Below are 27,459 nucleotides of genomic sequence, written 5' to 3'. Positions count from 1 at the left end.
TATCGAGACATAAACTCTATAAGCTCACTCCCTCAATTTGACCGCGGACTGGGTACCCCTGGAACTGGAGTGAGTCGTGTGTGAGTACCATAGATCCATACAGCATGGAAACAGGCCCTTCAGTCCAACTTGTCCATGTCGACCAGGATGCCCATCTAAATTAGTCCCATTTGCCTGCATTTGACCCATATCCCTCTAAACCTTTGCTATCCATGTATCTGTCTACATGTCTGTTAAATGTTGGTATTTGTACCAGTTTCAACCACTTCCTCTGGCACTTATCTACTTTGGAGTGGGAGATGGTATGTAAAGGTGAAAATGGGGCTGAGGATTCCAGTTAAATGCTAACACTAACAACTGAGTTACAGACTCTACCCACATTCTGTGATTTCAAGTCAATGATGGTATTCACCTAAAGTATTCGAAGGACTGAAACCGTTTTTCAGTGTAACTTTAGGGTCTCAGCTGATGAAGGCATGGTGGCTTGGTCTCCTCGTGGTGGAGCAGGTAAGGGTGTTGAAGACGAGGACAAGAATGTTGAGTTTGAGGTGGGACTGGGAGTGGGTGCAGCTCAATGAACACAGGATGATGTATAAACAATATCTTCGAGTATTGTGTGCAGGTCTGGTTGCCATGCTATAGGAAGGATGTCATTAAGTTAGAAACGGTGCAGAAAAGATTCACAAGGAGGTTTCCTGGTCTGGAGGACTTAAATTATAAAGAGAGGCTGGTTAGGCTGGGACTGTTTTCCCTGAGAGAAGGAGACTGAGAGGTGACCTTCGAGATTTATAAAATCATGAGAGGCATCGATACGGTAGAGAGGCACAGTCTTTTTCCCCAGGGTAGGGAAGTCTAAAGCTAGAGGACGTAAGTTTGTGAGAGGGGAAAGATTTAAAGGGGACCTGAGGGGCAAGTTTTTCACACAGGGGATGGTGGGTATATGGAACGAGCTGCCAGAGGAAGTGGTAGAGGTGGGTACAATGTTTAAAACACACGTAGACACATTCCTGGATAGGAAAGGTTCAGAGGGATATGGGCGAAATGCAGGCAAATGGGATTACCTTAGGTAGGCATCTTGTCAGCACAGACAAGATGGGCTACAGGGCCTGTTTCTATGCTGCATTACTCTATGAATCTAATACAAGGTATCTTATAGCAGTAGAGATTTGTCTGTATTAAAATTCTGTCTGCACCCTTGGTATCAAAATGAAAATATAGGAAACACAGGCAGCATCTGTGAAAGGAGAAATGAAGTTAACATTTCAGATCAAAGGCCCTTTGACATGAAACTTTAACTCTTTTTTTTCTCTTTCCACAGATGCTACCTGAGTGTTTCCAACATTTTCTGTTTTTATTTCAGATTTCCAGTATCTGTGGTATTTGATTTCCATGCTCAACTTTAATGCAGTGAGCAAGAATATGTCATTTATAACGAGATCTTCTTGAAATGTATAGTGTGGCTTTGACACATGACCTTATTCCTAGTTGTCTCCATGGTGACAAGAGCAACACCTTGCAATCGTTTAGTCCCAGGAGTGTTCTCATAAAATTTGACATTGAGCTTTAGGGACTCAAGCTTGGTCAAATGATGAAGCATTGTAAAACAGGAAAAGAAGGCAGAGTGGTTTAGGGAGGGAATTTCTAAGCTTAGGGTATTGTCAGCTGAAGGCATGGTTGCTGATGATAGAGCAGTGAAAGGTTTTAAAGACGACAGCAAGCATGTCAAATTTGAAGTATGGTAAGGCTGGGAACCAGTGCAGGTTAGCAAGCATGGAGTAATTTTCACATAGATTCCTGGCAGTAGAGGTTTGCCCTAGCTCGGTATAAGGAGAGATTGTGTTGGAGGACAGTCAGGAGAACATTGCGATGATCAGACCTGGAGAGTATTCAAGGTGCGGATAAGCTGGTCAGCCGTCTAAACTGGAATCTGGCAGTGGTTCACAGGTGGATGATGGCAAGGAGCTTTGGGGCTGATAAAACTTGAATATTGCAGCCTCTTTAATCCCTGGCTAGTCACTTTGGATTCTGGTGAATCTACGAAGTTTTTCTTAAGTGAATTCTGTATTTTCCTTAACAGTAACATCTTAATGACTGGCTTCTTTGCTTTCCTTGATGTACTGAAGCAGTAGCATTGTACACAACTCCTCTGTCAAGGTAGATGTCTCCTTCATGGAACCGGGTGCTTTTCTTTGGGCCATTCCACAGTCTGAAATCTTTGACTGGATCATGTTCATTTTATGAAAAACTGGGAGACTGTTGTTCACACACCTCTCTTTCTGGACCTCATCCAGACTCTATCTTACTATTCACGTTGATGGATTACTCTACCTAAAAGGCTTTGAACAGAACTGCATGCAGAAAATTGTAGAATTACAGTGTCAAGGCAACATTCCCTAGCAAGCATTTGTTACGTTTAAGTGTTGCCTGGAGAAACTCTGGTAACTTTTTGAGATTTCTACCAGGACTTGAGGGCAATGCCTAGAATTCCTTGTGGGGAACAATATTTTAAAATGTTTCTGTCTGACTCCGAGAAGCCTTTCAGGGAATGAACCCCTTGCTAGTTGCAGAAGCATAATCCTTCAAAGTCTCCCACCAACTTCTCCCCTGCGATTAATGAGGAAGCATTTCCGCTATGAGTTGGAGTTTTTGAATGCCAAAGAGACTGCTTAACCTCTGGACTAATTTTGACTTGATCATCATGGCACAAGAGTTGAGCCTTGGCATTTGGGGATGGCACAATTTGACCTCTGGTCACAGGCTGTTTAGAAGGGGCAGTCTGATCTGCCTTGGAGCCATCTATTGATTGCTTGGAAATCCCTCCCCTTTGCTGTTTCTGTAGTTCCTTACTGTCCATAGCATTATTATGGCACAGAAGGAGGCCATTCTTCCCATCTGTTCTGTTCCAGTTGTTCATTAAGCAATCCCATCAGTTTTGTTTCCCTCCTCTTTCCCCATACTCCTAAAAATGATTTTCTTTCAATTGACTTACCAATTCCCTCTTGAAGGTCTTGACATTCTTTCCACCTCCCAAGCAATGTGGGCAAATGGGACTAACTTAGATGGGGATCTTGGTTGGCATGAACCAGTTGGGCCAAAGGGCCTGTTTCCATGCTGTATGACTCCCCTAGAGGCCATGAGTTCTGGATCAGATTGTGTTCTAAAATTGTAGCATGTTGGTTTTGAAGACGAGTAGTTTTGGCCTTCATGGTTTAATTGGGAGTCTTCCAAAGAGGAGATGTTGGGGTATAGAGTAGACATGTTCAGTTGAGGGGGTGCAGAAGAGGTTCACCAGGATGTTGCCTGGATTAGAGGGCATCAGCTTTAAGGAGAGGTTAGGCAAACTTGGATTGTTTTCTCTGGAGCATCAGAGGCTGAAGGGAGACCTGATAGAAGTGTATAAAATTATGAGAGGCATAGACAGAGTAGATAGTCAGAGTCTTTTTCCCAGGGTGGAAATGTCAAATACTAGAGGGCATAAGTTTAAGGTGAGAGGGGGAAAGTTTAAAGATGTGTGAGGCAAGACAGTGGTAGGTGCCTGGAAAGAGGGCCATGGAAAGTTGTGGAAGTGAATACAATAGCAATGTTTAAGTGGCATTTAGACAGGCACCTGAAGAGGCAGGGAATTGAGGGGTATATGTGCAGGTAGACGGGATTAGTTTAATTTGGCATTATGGTTGGCATGGACATTGTGGGCCAAAAAGGCCTGTTCCTGTGCTGTATTGTTCTGTGTTCTAACAGGAAGCACTTGGTTTTATGTCCAAGTCCGGTAACCAGGACTGCGCCACCTGATAAAACTTGGAAACATATTCGGCAGTAACATTCAAAGGAGTCCAGGGTCAATGTGTAAATGAAAAACATACAGACCCAAATGGAAATTGGACATTTGACTTGGGCATGGTGGGCCAAATGGTGATCTCCTGTAGCGTTTCATTCTATGCTTTTGGCTGCCAATTCCAGTACATGGGAAGCCTACAGAGCTGGGCCTATGGCACTGAGCTTACCAAGAGATCAAGCTTCAGTGCCATTGTTTGTCTTTACGTGCTCATGTGGAACCCAAGATCCACTGAGATCTAAAATGACCTGAAGTTTGATAACTTTTGCCAACACATTGCAGAAATTAATTAGGACAGTTGCTTTGGGCTAGCCTTCATTTGAAATATATATTTCTTTTGAGAGATTGTTTTGGTGCTAATGTTATTTCTGCTGTCACATTTAATATGGAATAGTACAGCACAGGAACAGGCCCTTCGGCCCACAATGTCTGTGCCAAGCAAATTAAACTAATCCCTTCTGCCTGCACATGATCCATATCCCTCCATTCCTTGCATAATCATGTGTCCATCTATAAGCTTCTTAAACGCCACTATCTGTGTATTTGACTAACATCTAATTTTGCATATGTCTTTGAAGTTCTATTAAGTTGCATTAGTAGGATTGAAGCTTTCTGTAAATCAAACTTCACTTTGCGGAACACTGTGGCTAAAGGATCTACATTTCATACTCCGTGTAACGTAGGTTTAACCATTCATAGAGTCATACAGCACGGAAACAGGCTTTTCAGTCCAACTGGTCCATGCCGACCTAGATGCCCATCTAGGCTAATCCCATTCACCCTGGTTACACTCACTTTAAGATTTTGCCAGCCTGTTTTCAGTTACTGTCATAGAATCATTACAATACAGGAGAGCTTTCAGTCCATTTAGCCCATCTCAGCATCTAGTACAGCAATCCAGTCTATCTCATTTCCCATCTGCTCCTCTTGTACCTCTGCAGTATTTTCCTCCCTCAGCTCTTCCCTTGTTTGAATTGGCCTCCACCAGCCTTTCAGACAGTGAATTCCAGATCACAGCAACTTGCTGCTTGACTAAGTTTTACCTCGTGTCACACCTGGCTTTTTTCAGTCTCTGAGTCTCTGTCTGCTGGTTCCCTACCCTTCCCCCAATGTCTCTGTGTGCACTTTATCTAGACCCCTGATGTATTTTCAAAGTAGTAGCATGGGAGAATTCTCATATTTCCCATTGCTTTTTGCTTGAGCAAAGAGTTTTGGCACTTTAGTTTTTGAAACATAAATTCCTATTTTTGATAACCATGAGACATAATCCTTCAGATATGGGCAGTGTGCATTAAAACCTAATTTTAGTCTAATTTGCACATTTAAAAATGAGATTAAACTGGAGAAAATGAGGAGATGTCTGCAGAAGAGGATTATTGCAGTTAAATCAGACATGCACTGCAAGAGGACATTTGAAAGCTGTTAAAAATTATGTCTTTTGTTCAATATGTTCAAAAATGACACAAATATTTGCTGCTTTTAACCTCTTTCTGAAATTGTGCCCCTGCTCTTGAAAAGTAGAATGTGAGAAAATATTTTCTTCAGTAATCCCAAGGGAAACTCCATAGTCTTAATTTAAATTAAGGCTATTTAGCATTTAAGCAATGTAAACAATCCTAGGAACCGTTTATCCCAATGCCATTCCCTATAAACAAGAGGAACCCTTCATGTAACTCTATGAGGGAGATAAGCTTAAGAGCTGGTGATTAAACTGAGCTGCTTTGATTCCCCAAATGTGCTCGGCATGCAATGCTCTCTGTGTGCCCTTGTGAAATGTTTGTGTGTTGAGCAAATCCTGTTGTTTATGCCTGCCTCGAAGTAGAAGTGTCCTTTAACCAGAGTTTTTTGGCTGCTCTTGTAAATCATGTACATCAGGTCTTGCTGCAGAATCTTATATTTGAGAGCCGGGGGCATTATCAGCTTGGAAATTCTGGATCTTTTTCTTAAACGAAGCCAAGCCTGCAGGACTGCACTGACAGCAGCCTGAGCCATGAAATGACTGGAGATTGTTGTGAGAAGCCAAAGCCTTGCTCTTTCACTGGTTGAAGGTAGGAATCCCATGTGTAACTGACAAGGGTGGCCCAGTGGCAGAGCTAGTAGAACCGCTGCCTCATAGCACCAGAGACCCGGGTTCAATCCTGACCTCAGGTGCTGTCTGTGACCACGTGGCTCTGACAGAGTCATGGATTCATAGAGAGATACAGCACGGAAACAGGCCCTTTGGCCCATCAAGTCCCCGCTGATCAACCGCCCATTTATACAAATCCTACATTAATCTCATTGTCTGCACATTCTCATCAACTCTCCCCTGATTCTACCACTCCCCTACACACTAGGGGCTATTTACAGCGGCCAATTAATCTACCAACCCCCATGTCTTTAGGATGTTAGGAAGAAACCAGAGCACCTGGGAGAAACGCGCAGTTGCAGGGAGAATATGCAAACTCCACACAGACAGCACCCGAGGTTTCCTCTCAAATTCCAGACACCTGTGGATTGGTAGGTTAATTAACCTCTGTAAATTGCCCTTAGTTTGCAGGTGAGTGGTAGAAACTGGGGAAAGTTAATGGGATTGTAAGGAGAATTTTAAAAATGGGATTAATAGAGGATTAGTTATGTCTATTGAACGGTCCCCTAATATGATAAAATCACAAGACAAGACAAGACAAAGGAGTAGAAGTAGGTCATTTGGCCCGTGGACTCTTGACCTCTCAATCTACCTCACCATGGCCCTTGCACCTTATTGCCTGCCTGCACTGCACTTTCTCTGTAACTGTAGCACTTTATTCTGCATTCCGTTATTGCTTTCCCCTTGTACTACCTCAATGCACTGATGTGATGAAATGATCTGTACGGATGGCATAATAAACAAAGTTTTTTTTACTGTACCTCAGTACATGTGACAATAACAAACCAATTTAGTGTAAATGGGTGGTTGATGGTAAGCACGGACTCGGTGGGCTGAAGGGCCTGTTTCTGTGCTGCATGTTGCTATGATCACTAACCACTCCCAGTGTGGAGGACTTGGTCAACCCCATATGGAATAAAATATCTCTGTTATATAAAGAAAAGATGCAGGCAACGGCAAGTGATTAATCATGTAGCTGAGCCCAGGTTTCCACCCAGTTGTCATGGGCCCTGCTTTTTCTCAACTTGTAAAGCAGAAAAACGTGGACATAATTGTACATCTGACTGGCTGTATGCCGGTCCTCTGACACTGAGCAAAAGGAAATCACCTTTTTTTTTGAAAAAGAGAAAAAAATGCAACCCAAAACTGAACCTCATGCACAAAATATTTCTCGAGTTAAACCCCAGCAACCCTCTCCATTGTTACCTACTTGTGGGATAGCCAACTTTTTGCTGTTTTAACAAGGATGCCAGTACTAAACAAATGGTTTGGTGAAAGGGTTAATGCCTTTATGGGCTGATGAGCTGTCACTTAACATTTTTTAAATACCTTGAACATGACTGTAGCTGTTTGAGGAGCTTGGGTTGAGCAGCATGCAGCTTGTTAGAAGCAGATCCGGCCATTTAATGTCTAGCATAAAATTTTATGAGCAGGAAGCAAACCAGAAACACTTTTATTGCTGCCACTTTCGTAGCATTTACTATCAGTGGAATCTCAAAGCCAACAGCTTCTTGTTTAGCTTAATGAGGCATCCAGTGGTGTGTGTGGAAATGCCACGCAAGGTAATGGATTATCGATTACTGACGTTGATGGTGAATACATTTGTAGTGATCCTAGTTAAAGTTTCATTAGTAAGTGAAGAAGACAAAACAATCTGTTTGAAGGGTAACAGGCGGAGTTAACATGAATAAAACCCTTCATGGGAATATCCCTGTGGGCACCAAAATCCTTTTATCCAATTGTCCCCGTTAAGCAACAGTGGTTTAACATTTGAAGTGATGCGGAAGTTTGTATAGACAACAGAGGCTTCCACTTAGGTGACAGCTTTCAGGTAGAAAAGTGTCTTGAGTCACTTAACAAAAGAGTTGTGTTCTATTAATGCCCTTTCAGGACATCCCAGGCTGCCTTTATGGTGACAGTTATAATGTGGCAAAGTTGACACTGAGCCACATCTGGAGATACCAAGGCAGTTGGCCAACGTCTTGGGAGCTGCTTAAATGAGAGGGGAGGGCAGAGAGGTTGGAGGAGGGAATTCCATAGCACAGTGTGCCTATAGCTGAAGGTACAGTGGTCAATAGTGAAGTGATTTTAAAATTGGAAATGTGCAAAAATGAGAGGAGCACTAAGATCTCAGAAGACTGGATTGGGGAGGGTCAGAGAAATGGCAATAAGCAAGACTGTGGAGGAGAGTTTGAGAAAGTTTAAAATCATGGCACTGCTGAAAAAGATCACTCCATTAAGAGTGTTCTGTTTACTAGCAAGGCAGGTGTAAATGAGTTTGGACACAGTTTAATGGTACTGAATTATAGAGTAGATATGGCACAAGAGGCCATTCAGATCGCCTCTGCCAGAAGGAATCAAAAGTGGGGTTGATTGGATCACAGGTTATGCACCTTACCATTTGCTGGATTATTGCTGACACTAATTTAAGTAATCTAGTTTAATCTGATTCCTTAATAAAAACAGAAAATGCTGAAAATACTCAGGTGAGGCCACAACTGTAGGAAGAAAAACAGAATTAATGTTTTCAGGTTGAAGACCCTTCATCAGAAAAGTCTTTGACTGGAACTATTAACCCTATTTCTCTTCCCACAGATGCAGCCCGATATTCCCACAGATATGTCCAGCGTTTTTATCTTAGATTTCCAACATATGCAGGCTTTTTGATTTGCACTAATCTGATTCCTTAATTTGATCCAATTGAGATGTGTACAATTGAATATTTGAAGAAAATTCTACTCTTTTTCAGGCAGTGCGAGAGTGAGTAAGAGGCAGTGTCTGTTTTTGGCTTGACTTTCTAGTAGAGATGATAACTCTTGGAAGAATATCTTCATTTAGTTAGAACTACTGAACATAAGAGGAAATACTGATTTTTCACATGTTACAATACCAGATGTTACATTTTGTACTGCAGTGCCAGTTCTGGCTATAGGCATTCCTTGGAAGTTGTTCATTTTGCCAGGTGACATTGCAAGTGTTGTTGTGTTTGTTTTACAAGGATCAGATCCCTGCTATTTGAGAATGTTCCTTTATTGCCTGGCGCCAGGAGCTGTCTTGTGAGAACTGTTACCCAACATAGCCACACATCTGACCAGCTGTGACTATCATAGAGTGATCCAGCACAGAAACAGGCCCTTCAGCTCACCTTGTCCATGCTTATCATCAACTACCTATCTGTACTGCTAATCCTGTTAACCAGCGCTTGGACTGTAGCCTTCTATTCCTTAGTGATTCAAATGCTTGTCTCAATACATTAAGTACTGTGAGAGTCCCTGTATCCACCATCCCCTCAGTCAATGCATTTCAGATTCCAACCACACTCTGGGCGGGCAAGTTCTTCCTCAGCTCCCCCTCTAGATCTCCTTCCATTTACCCTAAACCTATACCTTCTAGATTCGTACACATCTGCTTTGGGAAAACGTTTCCTACTGTCTCTCCTACCTATGCCCCTCATACCTTTGTATACCTTTATCAGGTCCCCCTCAGCCTCCTTCACTCTAAGGAAAACAAACCTAGCCTATCCAGTCTAGATTAGATTAGTTTATTATCATATACACCAGGATGCAATGAAATTCCTTGTTTGCATGAAGCTCACAGAGTAAACAGTATATGTAGTAATAATAAATACAGTAATAAATACATCAAGTGCAAAACAGCAGAATGGTGCAAAGATTGCAGTGCAGTCTGAAGTAATGCAAAACAAATACTAAAGTGACAATAGCGGAATGATTGAGAGAGGTAGAGTTAAGAGTACGAGAACGTGGCAGTGCCACAAGGAAGGGGATGTGAAAGAAGTGATTGGTTCAGGAGTCTGATAGCAGTGGGGAAGAAGCTGTTGAGTCTCTCCTTGTAACTGAAATGCTGCATTCCAGGCAACATCGGGGAATCTTGGGGATTGGTGAGGCCGCATTTGGAACATCATGTTCAGTTTTGGTCACCCTGCTTTAGGAAAGATGCCATTAAGCTGGAAAGAATGTAGAAGAGATTTACGAGGATGTTGCCAGAACTCGAGTTACAAAGAGAGAGGTTGAGCAGGTTGGGACTTTTTTCATTGGAGCGTAAGAGAATGAGGGGTGATCTTATGGAGGTGTATAAAATTGAGAGGCATAGATGAGGTGAATGTGCACAGTATTTTCCCCCAGGTTTGGGCAATCAAGAACTAGAGGGCATAGATTTAAGGTGAGAAGGAAGAGATTTAATGGGAACCCGAGGGGCAAGTTTTTCACCCTTTTTACAAGACACTTGGACAGGTACATGGATAGGAAAGGTTTAGAGGGATATTGGCCAAACACTGGCAAATGGGACTAGCTTAGATGGGAATCTTGGTCGACATGGACCAGTTGGGCTGAAGGGCCTGTGTCCGTGCTCTATGTCATCCTGGTGAATCTCCTCTGTTCCCTGTCCAATGCAATCAGCCCCATGTAACCTTGCAGTCCTTCTCGCCACTGTGGGTGTCTGGGTCTTCAGCTATCTGCTGCTGAAGATATTGCTCACCAGTAATGTGCTTGGGAGGTTTTTACCGTGTAATAAACACTACACAAACACACATTGATACTGTTTGCTAGCTCAGTAGGTAGTTCACTCAGTCAGCCAACAGACATTTGAAAGTTTTAGAACACAGTACAGCACAGGAACAGGCCCTTCAGCCCACAATATCTGTGCCGAACACAATGCCAAATTAAACTAAATCTCTTCTGCCTGCACATGATCCATGTCCCTCCATTTCTTGCATATTCATGTGTCTGTCTAACAGCCTCTTAAATATCACTATCGTTTCTGCTTCCACCGCTACCCCCGGTAGCCTGTGTGGGGGGAGAAAACTTGCCCTGCACATAAACTTGCCTCCTCTCACCTTAAATGCATGTTTTGGCATTTTGGCAAAATAATCTTCATTAAGTGCAGAAGTGCTCTCAAGGTTGGGCAGAGAAGGCTAGCGAAATCAAAATGTGGTGACTTCTGGCTTTGGTTCTCAAAAACCTGTGGATGAAGGGCCTGGATAGAGTAGACATGGAGAGGATGTTTCCATTAGTAGGAGAGTCTTGGATCTGAGGGCACAGCCTCAATAAAGGGAAGTCCCTTGAAAACTGAGATGAGGAGGAATTTCTTCAGCCAGAGGGTGGTGAATCTGTGAAATTCATTGCCACGGAGGTCTGTGGAGGCCAAGTCATTGGGTGTATTTAAGGCAGAGATTGATAGATTCTTGATTAGTAAGGGGGTTAAAGGTTATTGGGAGAATGGGGTTAAAAAATGATTAGCCATGATTCAATGGCGGAGCAGACTTGATGGGCTGAATGGTCTAATCTTGCTCCAATGTCATGTGGTTTATGGATATTTTTATTCCTGGAATGTGGGTGTTGCTGGTAACCCAAGTGTTTATTAGAGTCACAGAGCTATACAGCACGAATACAGGCACTTTGGCCCAACTGACCATGATGCCCACCCAGCTTGTCCCAATTTCCTGTGTTTGGCCCATATCCCTCCAAGCCCCACCCCTCCATGTACCTATCCAAGTGCTTCTTAACTGATACTATTGTACCTGCCTCAACCACTTCCTCCTAGTTTTGGACTTCTCTACCCTGGGAAAAGACTGTTACTGTTCACCTTATCTATGCCTCTCATAATTTTAAGCACTTCTATAAGGTTGCCCCTCATTCTTCTACATTCCAAGGAATAAAGACCTAGCCTGGCCAACCTCTCCCTATAACTCAGGCCCTCTAATCGTGGCAACATCCTCGTAAATCTTCCTTGCACTCTTTCCAGTTTAACCACATCTTTGCTATAACAGGGCGACCAAAACTGTACACAGTGCTCCAAGTGTGGCCTCACCAGTGACTTATACAACTGCATCATAATGTCCCAACTCCTATACTCAATGCCCTGATGAATGCTTTTTTCACTACTATTGCCCATTTGAATTGCCCTCAAAGGTGGTGGTAGATGCCACCTTGAACCATTGCAGTCTGTGTGGTGAAGGTGTGCTCTTGGTGCCAACAGGTGGGGGGTCCACCTGTTTGATTTGGTGCCAGTGGAGGAATTGAGAAGCTCTTTGGAGATGGGGTGGTGTTGGACTTGGAAGTGGGAGAGTTTCCATGCACCTGCCGCCCTGGCCTTTGTAGAGATCATGGGCTTGGGAGATGCTGTCAACAAACCCTTGATGAGTTGCTGCGGTGCACCTTGCGCACAGTACACACTCCAGATGTGGTGTGTTGGTGGTGGAGGAAACGAACGATCAGGGGTGTGGATAGCAGTGCCAATCAGGTGGGCTGCATTGCAGGAGGAGCCATTCCAATGTTCCAGTTTTCTCTGTACAATCTTGTGCCCAATCCAGATGAGTCCAAAAGTAGGGTATTTTCCCACTCACACGCACTCTAGGTTTCATCAAAGAGCCTGGGTATTAAAAGCCACAATCTGTTCCATGGCATCTGGGCCCAGCAACCACTTGGTGGGTGATCTGACCAGCTCGCCTCTGGGTTTTTGGCTGCAGCAGGATCAATAGACGGGCCTAAATTGGGGGCTGTGCTTGTTACTACGAGATGTGACAGAGCCACTGAGCAGTGGATGTGACTGGGTGCAGACAGTGAGCCATACTCCAAGCTCTGCAACCTGTGCCTGAATTTAATAAAAGTAACTCACAAAGGTGTTGCCAGGACTCAAGGGCCTGAGTTATGGGGAGAGATAGCACAGGCTAGGACTTTATTACTTGGAGCGTAGGAGACTGAGGGGTGATCTTATAGAGGTGTATAGCATTACAAGGGGCATAGATAGAGTGAATGTGGACAGTCTTTTTCCCAGGGTTGGGGAAATCAAGAACTAGAGGGCATAGGTTTAAGGTGAGAGGGAAGAGATTTAAAAGGGACCTGAGGAGCAACTTCTTTGCACAGACAGTGGTGAGTGTATGGAACGAGCTGCCAGAGGAAGTGGTTGAGGCAGGTACAGTAACAACATTTAAAAGACACTTGGACAGGTACATGAAGAGGAAAGGTTGAGGGGGATATGGACCAAATCCAGGCAAATGGGACTAGCTTAGATGGGCATCTTGGTCGGCATGGACGAGTTGGGCTGAAGGGCCTGTTTCCGTACTGTTTTACTCTATGGCTCTAAGCTAGAAGTCTTTCCTTTGTTGTTGTGCAGAGACTGACCCATCTTCTCACCCACTCCAGGTGTTGTGCTTCCGTGAATGGTTATAATCTGCATCTATTTTGATGATATCTTCACTTGAGCGAAGACGACTCAAGTCCAAGAATTGCTTTGGACCAGTTATGCTGTAAACTGGATCGTTTTGGGAGTTCAGCCCAACTCTGATGTCACTGGGAATCCCCGGCTTTGTCAGGAGTGGCTGCACAGGAGGCGGTGTGTGGGGAGGGAGGAATGAGGGGGGCCTCGCTTGATTTCGTGCCATGCTGGACATTTTGAGCAGGTAAAGAAGAGCAATGAAACATTGATCAGACTGAAGCTTGAATACTCCAGGACGAGGTGCGGTGAAGGAAGAGGCTGTGGCATGTCCATGGGGTGGTAGTGGGGGCAGAGAATGATGGTGACCGGTTGGTTTTCACACTGGGGGACTCGGGCTCCGACAGCTGCTGCACCCCAGACGTAATTTTTGCTGATGATGATCCTCTAGCCATGACCAAAGTCAAAGTTGAGTTTTATTGTCATATGCACAAGTACATGTATGAACAGATGCAATGAAAAACTTGCTTGCAGCAGCATCACAGGCACATAGCATTAGATGAGCAGCATTCACAAGAAAAAATTAAACATAAATTATGCACAGTTTATATAAGAGAGAACACAATTAGAACAAAAAAAACAAAGTGCGTTTTAGTGCAAAGTGATCAAAGTGGTGAGATTACTATCGTGGGGTAGTGATTAAGGTTGTGCTGGCTGGTTCAAGAACAGAATGCTTGAAGGGAAGTAGCTGTTTCTGAACTTGGTGGTGTAGGACTTCAGGCTTCTGTACCTCCAGCCCGATGATAGCTGTGAGAAGATGGCATGGCCTGGATGGTGGGGATCTTTGATGATGGATGTTGCCTTCTTGAGGCAGCGCCTCGTGAAGATATTACCGATAGTGGGGAGGACATGCCCATGATGTTCATGCTGCAGCCAGGCATGAAAAGGATTCAAAGTAAAGTGGGCAGACACAGTCCAGTTAAGGTACAAAGTGATGTGTTTTGGGAGTGTTGACTGTGAACATTATCAGCAAAAGTTGGGCCCAGGGGCCTGTTTCTGTGCTGTATGACTCTATGAATTCTGCTTCTGATATGTGCTTCCATTGATTCCAGCTGAGTCCAATGAACAAAACTACAAGAGAGCATGTTTAATGTGTACTATAAGAGATGAAATCTCCCCCAGATCTGCATACACACATCTTTGAAAATTGCAGGTTAAGTTGATGAGCTGGGTGTGCTGGTTTTATAATTAGAGGCATTGATTGCAATTGTAAGGAATAGCATTAAACCTTTATAAAGCATTAGCTAGATGCCAGTGAAACAAAACAAAAACAGAAAATTTTGGAAAAACTCAGCAGGTTAGGCAGCATCTGTGGAGAGAGAAACAGAGTTTCAGGTCAAAGACCCTTTGTGAGAACTGGGAAAGAGTAAAAACAAGTTAGTTTCATTTGCAGAGAAGGTGGGGAGAGATGTCTCTGGCATCTAGCTAATGCTTTATAAAGGTATAATGCTATTCCTTACAATTGCAATCAATGCCTCTAATTATAAAACCAGCACACCCAGCTCATCAGTTTAACCTGCAATTTTCAAAGATGTGTGTATGCAGATCTGGGGGAGATTTCATCTCTTATAGTACACATTAAACATTACCAGTTGGGGGTGAATTTCTACCAAATACCAGTTTATTCTGATGACTTGCGAATAGCAAGGAAGAAGCCCCAGATATGATTCTGATGACTCCTTCCATTGTCTTGTTTTCAGGTAACGTATTGTGCTGCTTTATCGCAGAAACCTCAGCTCCAGTGTCTGGTGTTGGGGATGTGTTCCCAGTATGAAGCACCATACCCACTGCTTGCAGTGGCTGAGGTTTCCAGGCAGTTGCACTCGATCCTGGACCTAATGTGGTGCTGCTCTGTCTTTCTCATACTGATACGGTACTGCAGTCTAGCAATGTAAACAGGAGCCTGGTGGACTTCTTACACCTTTTCCTAATGATCCCAGACAACAGAGAGCAGCAATGTGTTTGACTCGCACTGGCACATTCCTGCCCACCTGCCCCAATGGATTTCTGCAGGCTGTGATCCAGCACAGAGTGTCAGGGGCTGCTAAAGGGTGCTGGAAATTCTACTCTTTCTCTCCAGCTCTTTGTCTGTCTGTCTCTGTCTCTCTCTCTCACTTTCTTCCCCTCCTTCACCCCCCTCGCTTCCCCTTCTCTCTTTCTCTCTTCCCCCCTCTCTTTCTCCTCCCCCTCTCTTTCTTCCCCGCCCTCCCCCCTCCCCTCCTCTCTCCCTCTCTTCCCCCCTCTTCCCCTTCCCCCCTCTTCCCCCTTCCCCCCTCTTCCCTCTCCCCCCTCTCTCCACCCCCCTCTCTCCCCCCTCTCTCCCCCTCCCCTCCCCCTCCCCCCTTCTCCTCCCCCCCTCCTCCCCCCTCCCCTCCTCTCCCCCCTCCCCTACTCTCTCCCCCCTCTCCCCTCCCCCCTCTCCCCTCCCCCCCTCTCTCCTCCCCCTCTCTCCTCCCCCTCTCTCCTCCCCCTCTCTCCTCCCCCCTCTCTCCTCCCCCCTCTCTCCTCCCCCCCCTCTCCTCCCCCCTCTCTCCTCCCCCCTCTCTGCTCCCCCCTCTCTCCGCCCCCCTCGCTCCTCCCCCCTCTCTCCTCCCCCCTCTCTCCTCCCCCCTCTCTCCTCCCCCCTCTCTCCACCCCCCCTCTCTCCACCCCCCCCTCTCTCCACCCCCCCTCTCTCCTCCCCCCTCTCTCCTCCCCCCTCTCTCCTCCCCCCTCTCTCCTCCCCCCTCTCTCCTCCCCCCCCCCCTCCTCCCCCCCCCTCCTCCCCCCCTCTCCTCCCCCCCCTCTCTCTTCCCCCCCTGTCTTCCCCCTCCTCTTTCCCCCTCTCTCTGTCCCTCTCTCACTCTCTTCCCCCCTTCTCTCTCTCTCTCTCTCTCTCTCTCTCTCTCTCTCTCTCTCTCTCTCTCTCTCTCTCTCTCTCTCTCTCATATGAAGTATCTTTATTATGAGAGAGGTTCTATCTTTGGTCTTTTTGTTAGTGAAGGAATCATCTGAAACTGCAGCTGCTGTGTAAAGGGCAGGAAAACCCTTAAACTTCCAAGCCAGATCCTTATATTTCCCTTCTAGGTTTGTGTCAATAGACATTGTGTACTTAGCAATTGCTGCCTTCCGCTGCCCACCCAGGATGTGTGCAGAAGATCATTTTGAAGTTGCTGGTGTTGTAAAGTATTTCGTCAAATTATGTACTTGTTTATTCAGTACAATCACTTAAACAGAAGGATTTTTTTTGTAAAAGAAAGTAATGAACTTTAAGCTACTTCAACAGTGCCTTCAATAACAGTTACATTAAAGCAAAGCATTAAATATTTTGGCAGCTCCAGCCATGTCAAGCAATCCTCCTGAGCAATAACTATGATCAATGCATTTACTCTGTAAGAGCAAGAGAGCTTCTTTGCGTGGACTGGGGGTTGCAAGTTGACTATTGAGGGGAACTGCACTCAGCCACCAGAATGAACGGTAACTCTCAGCCACTACACCCTCTGCTCTGCTCATTGAAGAAATCTCCAGCAGAATTAAAATTCAATGCAGTAAGGGTTTTCCAGAAACAATGCAGGACTGCGCTTTGGGGTAAAGAAATATCTTGACTGAGGCACAGGCATGTTCAGCTTATCATTTCCAAAGAAGTTTTAGAAATGATATAGCAATTCTTTCAAAATTCTGCTTAAACCTGCAGACCCAATTCCTTCCAATTGAAGCAGTAACTATTTCTATGTGGGGCCATAATGGTACATTGTGTTTTTATACAGACTTTGCTTTCTTGCACTATTAGCACTTTGCCCTACATGTAATCACAGAAGCCCAATGTCTTGGCTGTGGTGGATTTTCACCTTCATGAATTTTCCATGATCTTTTCATTCATAGGGTGAGGCAACTGTGTCTGCATTTGTGCATGGTTTCTCTTGGAGCCCAGTGAGGTAACCAACAGAGTTGTGAGCTCCCGCCGTCCATGTGGATGTGAGGAGGACAGTGTTTGGGACAACACACAAGATGCTGGAGGAACTCGGTGAGTGAGGCAGCATCTATAGAGGGGAATGAACAGTCGACATCTGGATTGAAGGGTGTGCACCCGAAATGTCAACTGTCTATTTCTCTCCATAGGTGCTGCCTGACCCACTGAGTTCCTCCAGCATCTTGTGTATTGCTCCAGATTCCAGCGTTTGCAGTCTCTAGTGTCTCCAATGTTTGGGACAAGCCTTGCACAGAAAAGATCAAAGCTGTTGGGGCAATAAAATGAAGTCAATGACCAACCATCCTGCCACCATTTTGTTAAGGATCTGCCCCTCTGTTTCATTAATGCACATATGAGGTCCAGGCATTTTAAGAAAGCGTTGGAGAGGGACAGATTAACCAGAATGGGATGGGCACATTTGGAACCTCTATGGATTTGATCTGGGGTCTTGGACGATTCCTGAAGCTCAAGAGACTTGGGAGTGAGCCCTGGGTCACCAGACCAAAGTCCTGCCTAGGAGTGATACCTGTACACCCAAGCTCAGATGACTTGGATCACTGACTCCAATTAACCTCTTCATTCCCAGTGAAGGAGCTGCCCGTGCAGTGTGGAGCCAGATCCAAAAAGGTCTTGAGGACAGTTCACTGGGAAAGTTCCCAGATAAGGGACCAAGGCTGTGGGAGTTATGTGCTGAGAGAGGATAAGCTGGGTGTTTCCCATTGGAGCAGTGGGAAGGGGAGATTGGAGGTGTTTGAAATTGAAAATGGTTTTGGGAGAGTAAGCTATGACCATGTGCCAAATAGCTGAAAGGTTGGTGACTAATACAGATTTGAAGCAGTCAGAAAAAGATCCAGAGGAAGAGTGTTTGCACCCAATGAGTTTCATGATCTGGAGAGTGTTCCCTTCGAGGATAGTGGAAGGAGATTCAATGGTAACTTGAGAGGAGAGAAATTAGAGAAATATTGAGAGAGAAACATTTGTGGGGAGGATTGGGATAATTGGATCGTTTCTTTAATAATGGAGACACGAGTCAGCAGATACTGGAATTTGGAGCAACAAACGATGCTGGAAGAACTCAGCAGATCAGGCAGTATGTGTGGAGGGGAATGAACAGTTGACATTTTGGGTCGAGACCCTTCATCTGGACTGAAAGAGAGGGGAGATAGCCAGTGTAAAGAGATGAGAGGAAGGGATGCAGCAAGAACGGTAGATGGATCCAGGTGAGGAGGGGTGATAGGCAGATGGAGGAGGGGAGAGTGGAACTAGCAGCAGAGGCATAGAGATGATAGGTGGAGGCAACAAAGGGCTGCAGATAATGGTTGACAGGAGGGGGAAGTGGAGCATGGAATTGAGTAAGGGAGGTAAGGAGGGCAAATGGGGACAGTGGCAGGAATGTGTAGTTGATGGCCAGATGGAGTGGGTGGAGGAGGGGAAAGAAACACGATGATGGGGGGCTGGGGGGATGTAGGAGGAACTGGGTAGATCAGGAGGAGAGAGAAGAGGGACAGAGGGGGAGCAATTCACACTGCCTGTTTGCCATTCCCAGTGGCAGAGAATTTGCCATGGTTGGCATTGTTTACTCTGGACTGGTTGAACGGCAAAATATCTGGAGCAGGTCACAGGTTTTATTTATTCATAGGTTTGGCAGTCAAAGTTGGTGGCAAGCTCCCCTAGAACCATCATGATGAAGATCTCCCCATGAGACTGGGAGGTACAATGGGGGGGGGGGGGGGGGGGGGGGGGGGGGGTGGGGGGGAGGGGAGAGGCCAATGTTCTGGAGCCATTACAAACTCTTCTCAACCCAGCCCAACAGTAAAGCTCAAATATACCTGTCCTTGGCCTCTGTTTCTGTTGGTGTCCCTTCAGTGGTGTGATATGCTGTGACCTATATGGGCACCATTTGTCTTTATAGGAGAAAACCGATTGGTTCTTGCACTGGGTGTTTCCATGGGCAACCTGAGCTGGGAAAGCTAACTTGCCCATCCACCAATTTGGTTTTCAAATGAAAGTTTAATCTAATAACAAAACAGACTTCTCGATATTTGTAAGATGGATTGTTTTAAAATTCTGAACTAAGGGTTAGCTCTCTGACCTTGCAAAAAGTTGTGTGTTGATGAGAAGAGAGATTGCCCAGTCAGCTGTTTAATTGCCTCCCTGGCCCCAGGGCACGCTACCTGGGAGTAGTTGGGAAAACCTTCAGGAAGGGGGTGGCAGCGGCCAGAAGCTATGGTTTGTTTTGGAGCCAGTGGCCCAGGAAGATACATTGGACCTATCAAAAATGGAAGCTTGGAGCTTTTGGATCTGATTGGAGATGCTTGCCCTGACAGTCATAAACATGAGATTGTAAGAGCCTCTATTTCTACCTCCTGACCATTTATCAACTTGTACCTGCCTCACACTAGTTTTCATAGTCCCACCTCCACACCTCACCATAATCTCCTCCAGCCTCCAAAATACATGCACTTCATAAAGGCCTCGCACTGTTATATCCCCTGCCTTCAAGACATTCCATAGAACCTATCTCTTCACTTGAGCTTCTTGTCATCTGCCTTATTATCTCTTTGTGATATACTGCTCATATTTTGTTTGGCAACATTCTTGTGAAATTGCTTGGAATATCTTGAAATTTTTAAAATGTGATTAGAAATGGAAGTGGTCATTTGTGTTGAACCAGCCAGGCAGAAGTTGCTGTTGATGTGCCTAGATTTCCAAACCTTTTACATAGGGCATTGGAGATGACACCTAGAGTACTGTGTGCAATATCGCTCTCCTTATGTAAGGAATGAAGTTAAAAGTTCAATAAAAGATCTACTGGACTGATAGTTGGAATGAGCAGGTTGTCGTATGAGGAAAACTTGCACAGGTTGGGCTTGTACCCACTGGAGTTTAGAAGAGTGAGAGGGGACTTGATTGAAAGATCTGGAGGGGTCTTGACAAGGTGGATATGGGGAGGATGTTTCCTCTTGGAAAAATCTAAAGTGAGAGTCGCTGTTTAAAAAAAAATAAGAGGTTGTCCATTTAAGACAGATGAGATAAATTTTTTTCGGAGGGTCGAGAGTCTTTGGAACTCTCTTCCTTGAAAGGCAGTGGAAGCAAAGCCTTCATGAATATTTTCTTGGCCAAAGTTGATACATAACTTGATAAACATTGGGGTAAAAGATTACCGTGGGTGGGAATGCAGGTGGTCTTACAGTCAGATCAGCCATGATCTTATTAAGTGGTGCAGCAGGGCTATGGGGCCTCTTATTGCTTCTAATTTGTACGTTCATATACTTTAATAAAGCTGTAGGTTGTCATGTAAGCCTAAACTGGATGAAACTTCTGAAGAATCCACAGGTGGTGGTCAGGGCCATGAGACCAAGCCCACCAGAATGGAGGATAGCCCAGAACAGTGACGGGTCCCTTGCTATCCTTTATCTGCAGAAATGATCTCTAATAAGAGGCTTGGTCTAAGTTGGTTAATTCCACTCAGTGGGTGGAATGGGTCGGAAGGAGAGAGTTGTGGAATTCCAAGAGAATTTTATACAAAATCTGATAAATGGAGAGGGCGTATACTGGTGATATTCATTAGGGGTATGTGCCAGGTTTTGCACATGGCATAAGAAATGGGGAATGAAATGAATAGAGCAACAAACAAAGTGCTGGAGAAACTCAGCGGGTCAGGCAGCATCTGTGGAGGGAAATGGACAGTTGACATTTCAGGTCAAGCCCCTTCATCTTGACTGGCCTGACCGCTGAGTTCCTCTAGTGCTTTGTGTTTTACTCCAGATTCTAGCCTCCGCAGTCTCGTGTGTCTCCAATGAAATGAATAGTATTGGAGAGAGAGGCTGGGTAAATGGTGTGTTGACCATGTCCAGTCAATGCACTGCAGCAGTTAACACAGAGTATGCTCAATTTTCTGCCCCACCAGTGCACATTGAGGCAGCTGTATAATGTTATATATAAGGTTGTATGTTTTACTGTCACAAAAACACAAGGGAAACCTCCCTAGTTCTAGAAAGACCACAAAACTGAATCATAACTTCAGGAGACTAAGTTACAGGAAAGGGTCAGGAGAGATTTGACTCTTGTTTTGATGTAAAGCCACTGAGAAGGGACCTTTTCCACTAAGTCGTGTGAGATGTCAAGTGGAATGGAGGTGGTTAATCCTGCACACCATATCAAGTTGCACTGTGACTACCGGATAAGAAAGGTGTAGGTGTGGAGTTGTAGAAGGCAACTTTGAGACTGTACTTAACGGAATCATTAATACTTTGAATGTTCCGTGCATCATTGCACAAATTAAAATTCAGGGGGTGGGGAGGGGTGGGTTGGTGGCTGTGAAAACTGTTCTCACTTTACAAGCAGCAAGAGCATGTGAGGTCCTTCCCTTGTGCATCTGAGGTCCTTCCCTTGTCTGTGCTTACCCTATGTGAGTTTTTATTCTTAAATGTAATTTTATTTCTTCCAACAGAGTACAATACCAGTGACCAGCGGCAGGCTTGCAAGAAGCATGAACTCTATGTCAGCTTTCGGGACCTGGGATGGCAGGTATAAAATGGACTTTTACTTTCCATTTTATGTTGCTAATGACCTTGGCATTGCTGGGGACGGGAGTGAAATAGTGCTTAGCTAGAAGCTCTGACTTTTGCCAGTCTTGAATGCCAGCCATAGCTCGGTTGGCACCACTTTCCCATCTGTGTCAGAGGTTCTGTGTCCTATTACAAAGATTTGTGCACAAGCATCCAGCCTCCTGCTCCAGTATTTGGCTTATTATTGTCACGTGTACTGAGATGCAGTGAAAAACCTTGCGTGCCATCACCTACCTTAGACTGTTGTTTATTGACTGCAGCTCTGCCTTCAATACTATAATTCCAAGCAAACTATCTCCAAGCTCAGACCTGGGACTCAACACTTCCCTTTGCAACTGGATCCTTGACTTCCTGACCAAAACACCGCGTTCAGTAAGGATAGGCAGCAACACCTCCGCCACGATTATTCTCAACACTGGTGCCCCACAAGGCTGCATCCTCAGCCCCCTACACTACTCCCTATACACTAATGACTGCATGGCCAGATTCTGCTCTAACTCCATTTACAAGTTTGCAGATGATACCACTGTAGTGGGCAGTATCTCAAGTAACGACGAATCAGAGTACAGGAAGGAGATAGAGAGCCTAGTGACATGGTGTTATGACAACAACCTTTCCCTCAAAGTCAGCAAAATAAAAGAGCTGGTCATTGACTTCAGGAAGGGGGGCGGTGGACATGCTCCTGTCTACATTAACAGTGCTGAGGTCGAGAGGGTTGAGAACTTAAGGTTTCTAGGAGTGAACGTCACCAATAGCCTATCCTGGTCACACTATGTAGATGCCAAGGCCAAGAATGCTCACCAGCGCCTCTACTTCCTCAGGAGGCTAAAGAAATATAGCATGTCCCCTTTGACCCTCACCAATTTTTATCGATGCACCATAGACAGCATCCTATCTGGATGCATCACGGCTTGGTATGGCAACTGCTCTGCTCGGGACTGCAAGAAACTGCAGAGAGTCATGGACACCGCTCAGCACATCATGGAAATCAGCTTCCCCTCCATGGACTCTGTCTGTACTTCTCATTGCCTGGGTAAAGCAGCCAGTATAATCAAAGACCCCACCCACCCCGGACATTCTCTCTTCTCCCCCCTCTCATCGAGCAGAAGATACAAAAGCCTGAAAACAGGTACCACCAGGGTCAAGGACAGCTTCTATCCTGCTGTTATAAGACTATTGAACGGTTCCCTAGTATGATAAGATGGACTCTTCACCTTACTATCTACCTCATTATGACCTTGCACCTTATTGTCTACCTTCACTGCACTTTCTCTGTAACCGTAGCACTTTATTCTGCATTCTGTTGTTGGTTTCCCTTGTACTACCTCAATGCACTGTTGTAATAAATTGATCTGTATGAACGGTATGCAAGACAATTTTTTCACGTCACAGTAATAAACCAATTTACCAAATTTACCGATCCGTACAGATCATTCCAAACATAAAAACACTGAGGTTGTACAAAGGGAAAAACAATAACAGAATGCAGAATATAGTGTTACAGTTACAGAGAAGGTGCAGTGCAGGTAGACAAATAAGGTGCAAGGGTTAATAATGAGGTAGATTGAGAGATCAAGCGTTCATGTTTATCATATAAGAGGTCCATTCAAAAGTCTGATAACAATGGGACAGAAGCTGTCCTTGAGCCTGGTGGTGCGTGTTCTCAAGCTTTTCAGAATCAGATTTATTTTCACTGATTTATATGACGTGAAATTTGTTGTTTAACGGCAGCAGTACAGTGCAGAGACACAAAATTACTATAAATTACAAAAATAAATACATAGTGCAAAAAAAAAGGAATAATAGTGTTCATGGGTTCATCTTTTGTATCTTCTGCCCAATGGAAGGGGGGAGCAGAGAGAATGACCAGGGTGGGAGGGGTCCTTGATTGTGTTGGCTGCTTTCCTGAGGCAGTGGGAAGTATAGACAGAGTCAGTGGAGGGGAGGTTGATTTTCATGATGCACTGAGCTGCGTTCACAACCCTCTGCAATTTCTTGTGATCTTGGGCAGAGCAGTTGCCATGTGAATATAATGCTCTCTATGGTGCATCTATAAAAATTGGTTTGGGTCATCAGGGACATGCTGAAATTCCTTAGCCTTCTGAGGAGATGGAGGCATTGCTGCGCTTTCTTGGCCAGAGCATCTACATGGTTGGACCCGGAGAAGCTGTTGGTGATATTTACTCCTAGGAACTTGAAGCTCTCAATCGTTTCCACCTCAGCACCGTTGATACATATAGGGACATGTACTCTGCCCAACTTCCTGAAGTCAATGACCAGCTCTTTTGCTTTGGTGACGTTGAAGGAAAGGTTGTTGCCTTGACACCGTGCCACCAGCCTCTCTATCTCCTTCCTGTACTCGGTCTTGTCGTTGTTTCAGATCCGGACCACCATGTCAGTGAACTTGTAGATGGAGTTGGAACATAGATCAATACAGCACAGGACAGTCCCTTCGGCCCACAATGTTGTACCAAACTAATTATGCTAATGAAGCCTAACTAAACTAATCCCTTCTGCTGACCCCTGGTCAATATCCCTCCATTCTCTGCACATTCATGTGCCTATCTAAGAGCCCCTTAAATACCTCTATCGTATTTGCCTCCACCACCACCCCTGGCAGCGCATTCATGGCACTCACCACTCTCTGTGTGTAAAGAAAACTCCCCCCCGCCCCCGGCCTGTACTGATCCCTCAGCTGGCATTATCGCTGCAGATTATCTGGTTGTCATTGTGTTGCTGTTTGCGGGAGCTTGCTATGCACAAGTTGGCTGCAGAGTTTCTTGCATTACAGTTGGTGACTGCAGATCAGAGGTACTTCATTGGTGTCAAAACACAGGGATTTACTGTGAGGGATGTGAAAGGTGCTATAGAAATACACATCAATAATTAGAAGCATTATTTGTAGAGCAAAAGAACTTTCAGGTCTGTGATTAAAACCCAGCATCTTCAATTTCCTTTAATCCTGATCCAACTCCGTGAAGATGCAAGTATGTTGAACAATTTCAATGCCTGCCAATATTAATGCAGTCCAGTAGTAAGTATCATCTTTTAATTAAATATTTTCATACTCTTCTGACCTCATAATTAAAAGTTGTTGTATAATGCAAGCTGCAGAGCAAAAATGTTGTTAAAACAAAATCCCTGACTGCCTTAAATGCTCATTAATAAAGGGCAAAATTCATAGACTATGCAATGCTCAGGTAAGGCAGAAGACTTTGTCTTTGTTGCCCCTTTAATGCATGTTAAAGAAAGAAAGGATATGCATTTCTATAGCACCTTTCAGGAGCATTTTAACCAATGAATTACTTTTGAAGCATGGTTACTCTTGCAATACTGGAAACACAGGCACCAATTCACACACCAGTATACAGAGGCTGCATATCTCACAGTAAGTGACTCACCTTCTAACACCCCTTCAACAAGGCAAAAGTCAGGAGCACTTGCCTGGGTGAGTGTAGCTGCAACAAATCTCAAGAAGATCGACACCACCCTGGACAAAGCAACCCACCCCAACCACCAACATAAATATTCATTCCCTCCACCACTGGCACACAGTGGCTGCAGTGTGTACTGTCTACAAAATGCATTGCAGTTACTCACCCAGGCTACTCTGACAAACCTGTGATCTCTATTACCAAGAGGGACAAGACCAGCAGGCACATGGGAACACCACCACTTGCAGGTTCCCCACCAGGTCACACACCATCCTGACTTGGAAATAAATTGCCATTCCTTCATCATCATAGAAACAGGCCTTTTGGCCCAACTCTTATGCCAACCAAGTTGCCTACCCAAGCTAGTCCCATTTGCTTGCATTTGGCCCAAATTCCTCTGAACTTTTCCTATCCGTGTACTGTCCAAATTTCTTTTAAATATTGTAATTCTACCCACCTCTACCACTTCCTCTGGCACAGGCTCTAAATCCTAGAACTCCATTTCTAACAGTACCTTCAAAAATGGACAGAAAAACACAGCAAGCGCATGTGCAGCCCTGTTTCAGTGGTGTCAGATGTGGGGATAAATATTATTCAGCACACTGCTGAAATCTGCCCTGCTTTTGGATGTCATATTCTAGCTGAGAGGCCACTCCATTGTAATGAACCTCCTTGAGAGCCCACCTGCTGAAATCTGGTTGCGTCCAATTGTTTCATTTGTAGTTAACATTTGCGCTGGCCTGAGGAAGTTGTTTTTGGATGCACATTTAGAAACTGGGTGTTGTTTCTACGAAGGAAATAATGACACATGGCAGGTCTGCAAGCAGGATCTTACTGGCATGATGTTCTTTTAAGGTCACAAGTGCAAATTCTTTCGGCCTGCATTGTGTTAAAGTAGAGATCCTGAATGTAAATGACAGCACTAGTGGTTTCCAAGAGAAACTATTCTGGCTGTTAATTCTCTGAGGCTGTGGATTTCAGTGAGTGTGGCGTGCACACGCGATCCAGATGTTGAAGCCAACTTGGCCACTAGACCCGCCAGCCGCCTGCTAATGATTATTTTGCCCGGATGATTGAGGAACCCGCTTTAGTTGGAAAGTCACCAATGCTGGTTGTTGGAAAGCCCTGTCAAAAGAGAAGCAATTGGCCTGTTAGTTAATGGTGGCTTCCAATTGATCACTGCCTCAGGACAACTCCCTACTTAATCCTTGCCAATGATCCACAGGCTCCCCTTATTGTGGTCACAGCCCCTCCCCATGTAATACCCTACCATGAGGCAACTCCCTGAGCGCAAACACCAGAAACATGAAACCTTGTAACTTTGGGACACCCAGTGAGTGTCTGATGCTCACCCATCTCAATCAAGTGATGTGCTGGTCCAATATTTGGTGATCTCGGGCTGGCCTGTTCAAGCAAAAGTCTCCACACCCAAGTCCCAGGACAAGAGAATTTCAAGAGCTACAACGTCCCAGAGGTCCAACATTCTTGCAAGTCCAGTACTGGCTTTGATCCAGTGGCTTTGGTTTTCATTCCCCCTTCATAACCTGCCTTCCCAACTCCCAAAGGATATGCCAGCTGTTTCTGTGGGCCTCACTCTACTCTCTGCTGCTTCTGGATTTCCAGGCATCCAGCCAGTTGCTTTGATCCAAAGTTCAGCTTCGTGCCCCTGTCCAGCAACACAATCTTGCCCCTGCTGTAGGAATAGTTGAATAATTGCAGGTTATAAAATTGTTCAGCACAAAACCAGGCCCTTCCGCCCAACTGGTCCATGCTGACCAAGATGCCCCATCCAAGCTAGTCCCATTTGCCAACATTTGGCCCATAATCTTCTAAAACTTTCCAATCCATGTACCTGTCCAACTGTCTTTTAAAAGTTGTTATTGTACCTGCCTTAACCACTTCCTTTGGCTGCTCATTCCACATATGTACCATCCTTTGTGTGAAACAAAATATTGCCCGTCAGGTTTCTATTAAATCTCTCCCCTCTCACCTTAAACCTATGCCCTCTAGTTCTTGATTCCCCAACCCTGGGAAAAAGACTGAGTGCATTCACCCTGTCTATGCCCCTCATGATTTTGTACACCTCTATAAGATGGTATTGAGGCAGGTACAATAGCGCCATCTAAGAAACACTTGGATCGGTACACGGAGGGGCGAGGTATCGAGGGAGATGGGCCGAATGCAGGACATTGGGACTGGGTGGGTGCGCACCGTAGTCGGCACGGACTGGTTGGGCCGAAGAGCCTGTATCCCTGCTGTATTGCTCTGTGATTCTGTGACCTCTCGGCCCTCTACGCTCCAAGAGAAAAAGTCCT

General features: G+C 45.0%; 1 protein-coding gene across 1 annotated transcript in view; it reads left to right on the top strand.

Moving 5' to 3' along the window:
* Positions 1-27,459, top strand: part of bmp6 (bone morphogenetic protein 6) — a 114,271-nt gene that overhangs the window by 66,606 nt on the left and 20,206 nt on the right. Inside the window, 1 exon segment of the mRNA XM_052022758.1 lies at positions 21,593-21,669. Within this exon segment, the coding sequence (XP_051878718.1) occupies positions 21,593-21,669 (77 nt within the window).

This window comes from Pristis pectinata, chromosome 9 (assembly GCF_009764475.1).
Source record: "Pristis pectinata isolate sPriPec2 chromosome 9, sPriPec2.1.pri, whole genome shotgun sequence".
Classification (NCBI taxonomy): domain Eukaryota; kingdom Metazoa; phylum Chordata; class Chondrichthyes; order Rhinopristiformes; family Pristidae; genus Pristis; species Pristis pectinata.
Note: the sequence above shows the minus strand (reverse complement) of the source record. Positions and strands in the feature narration are given on the sequence as shown.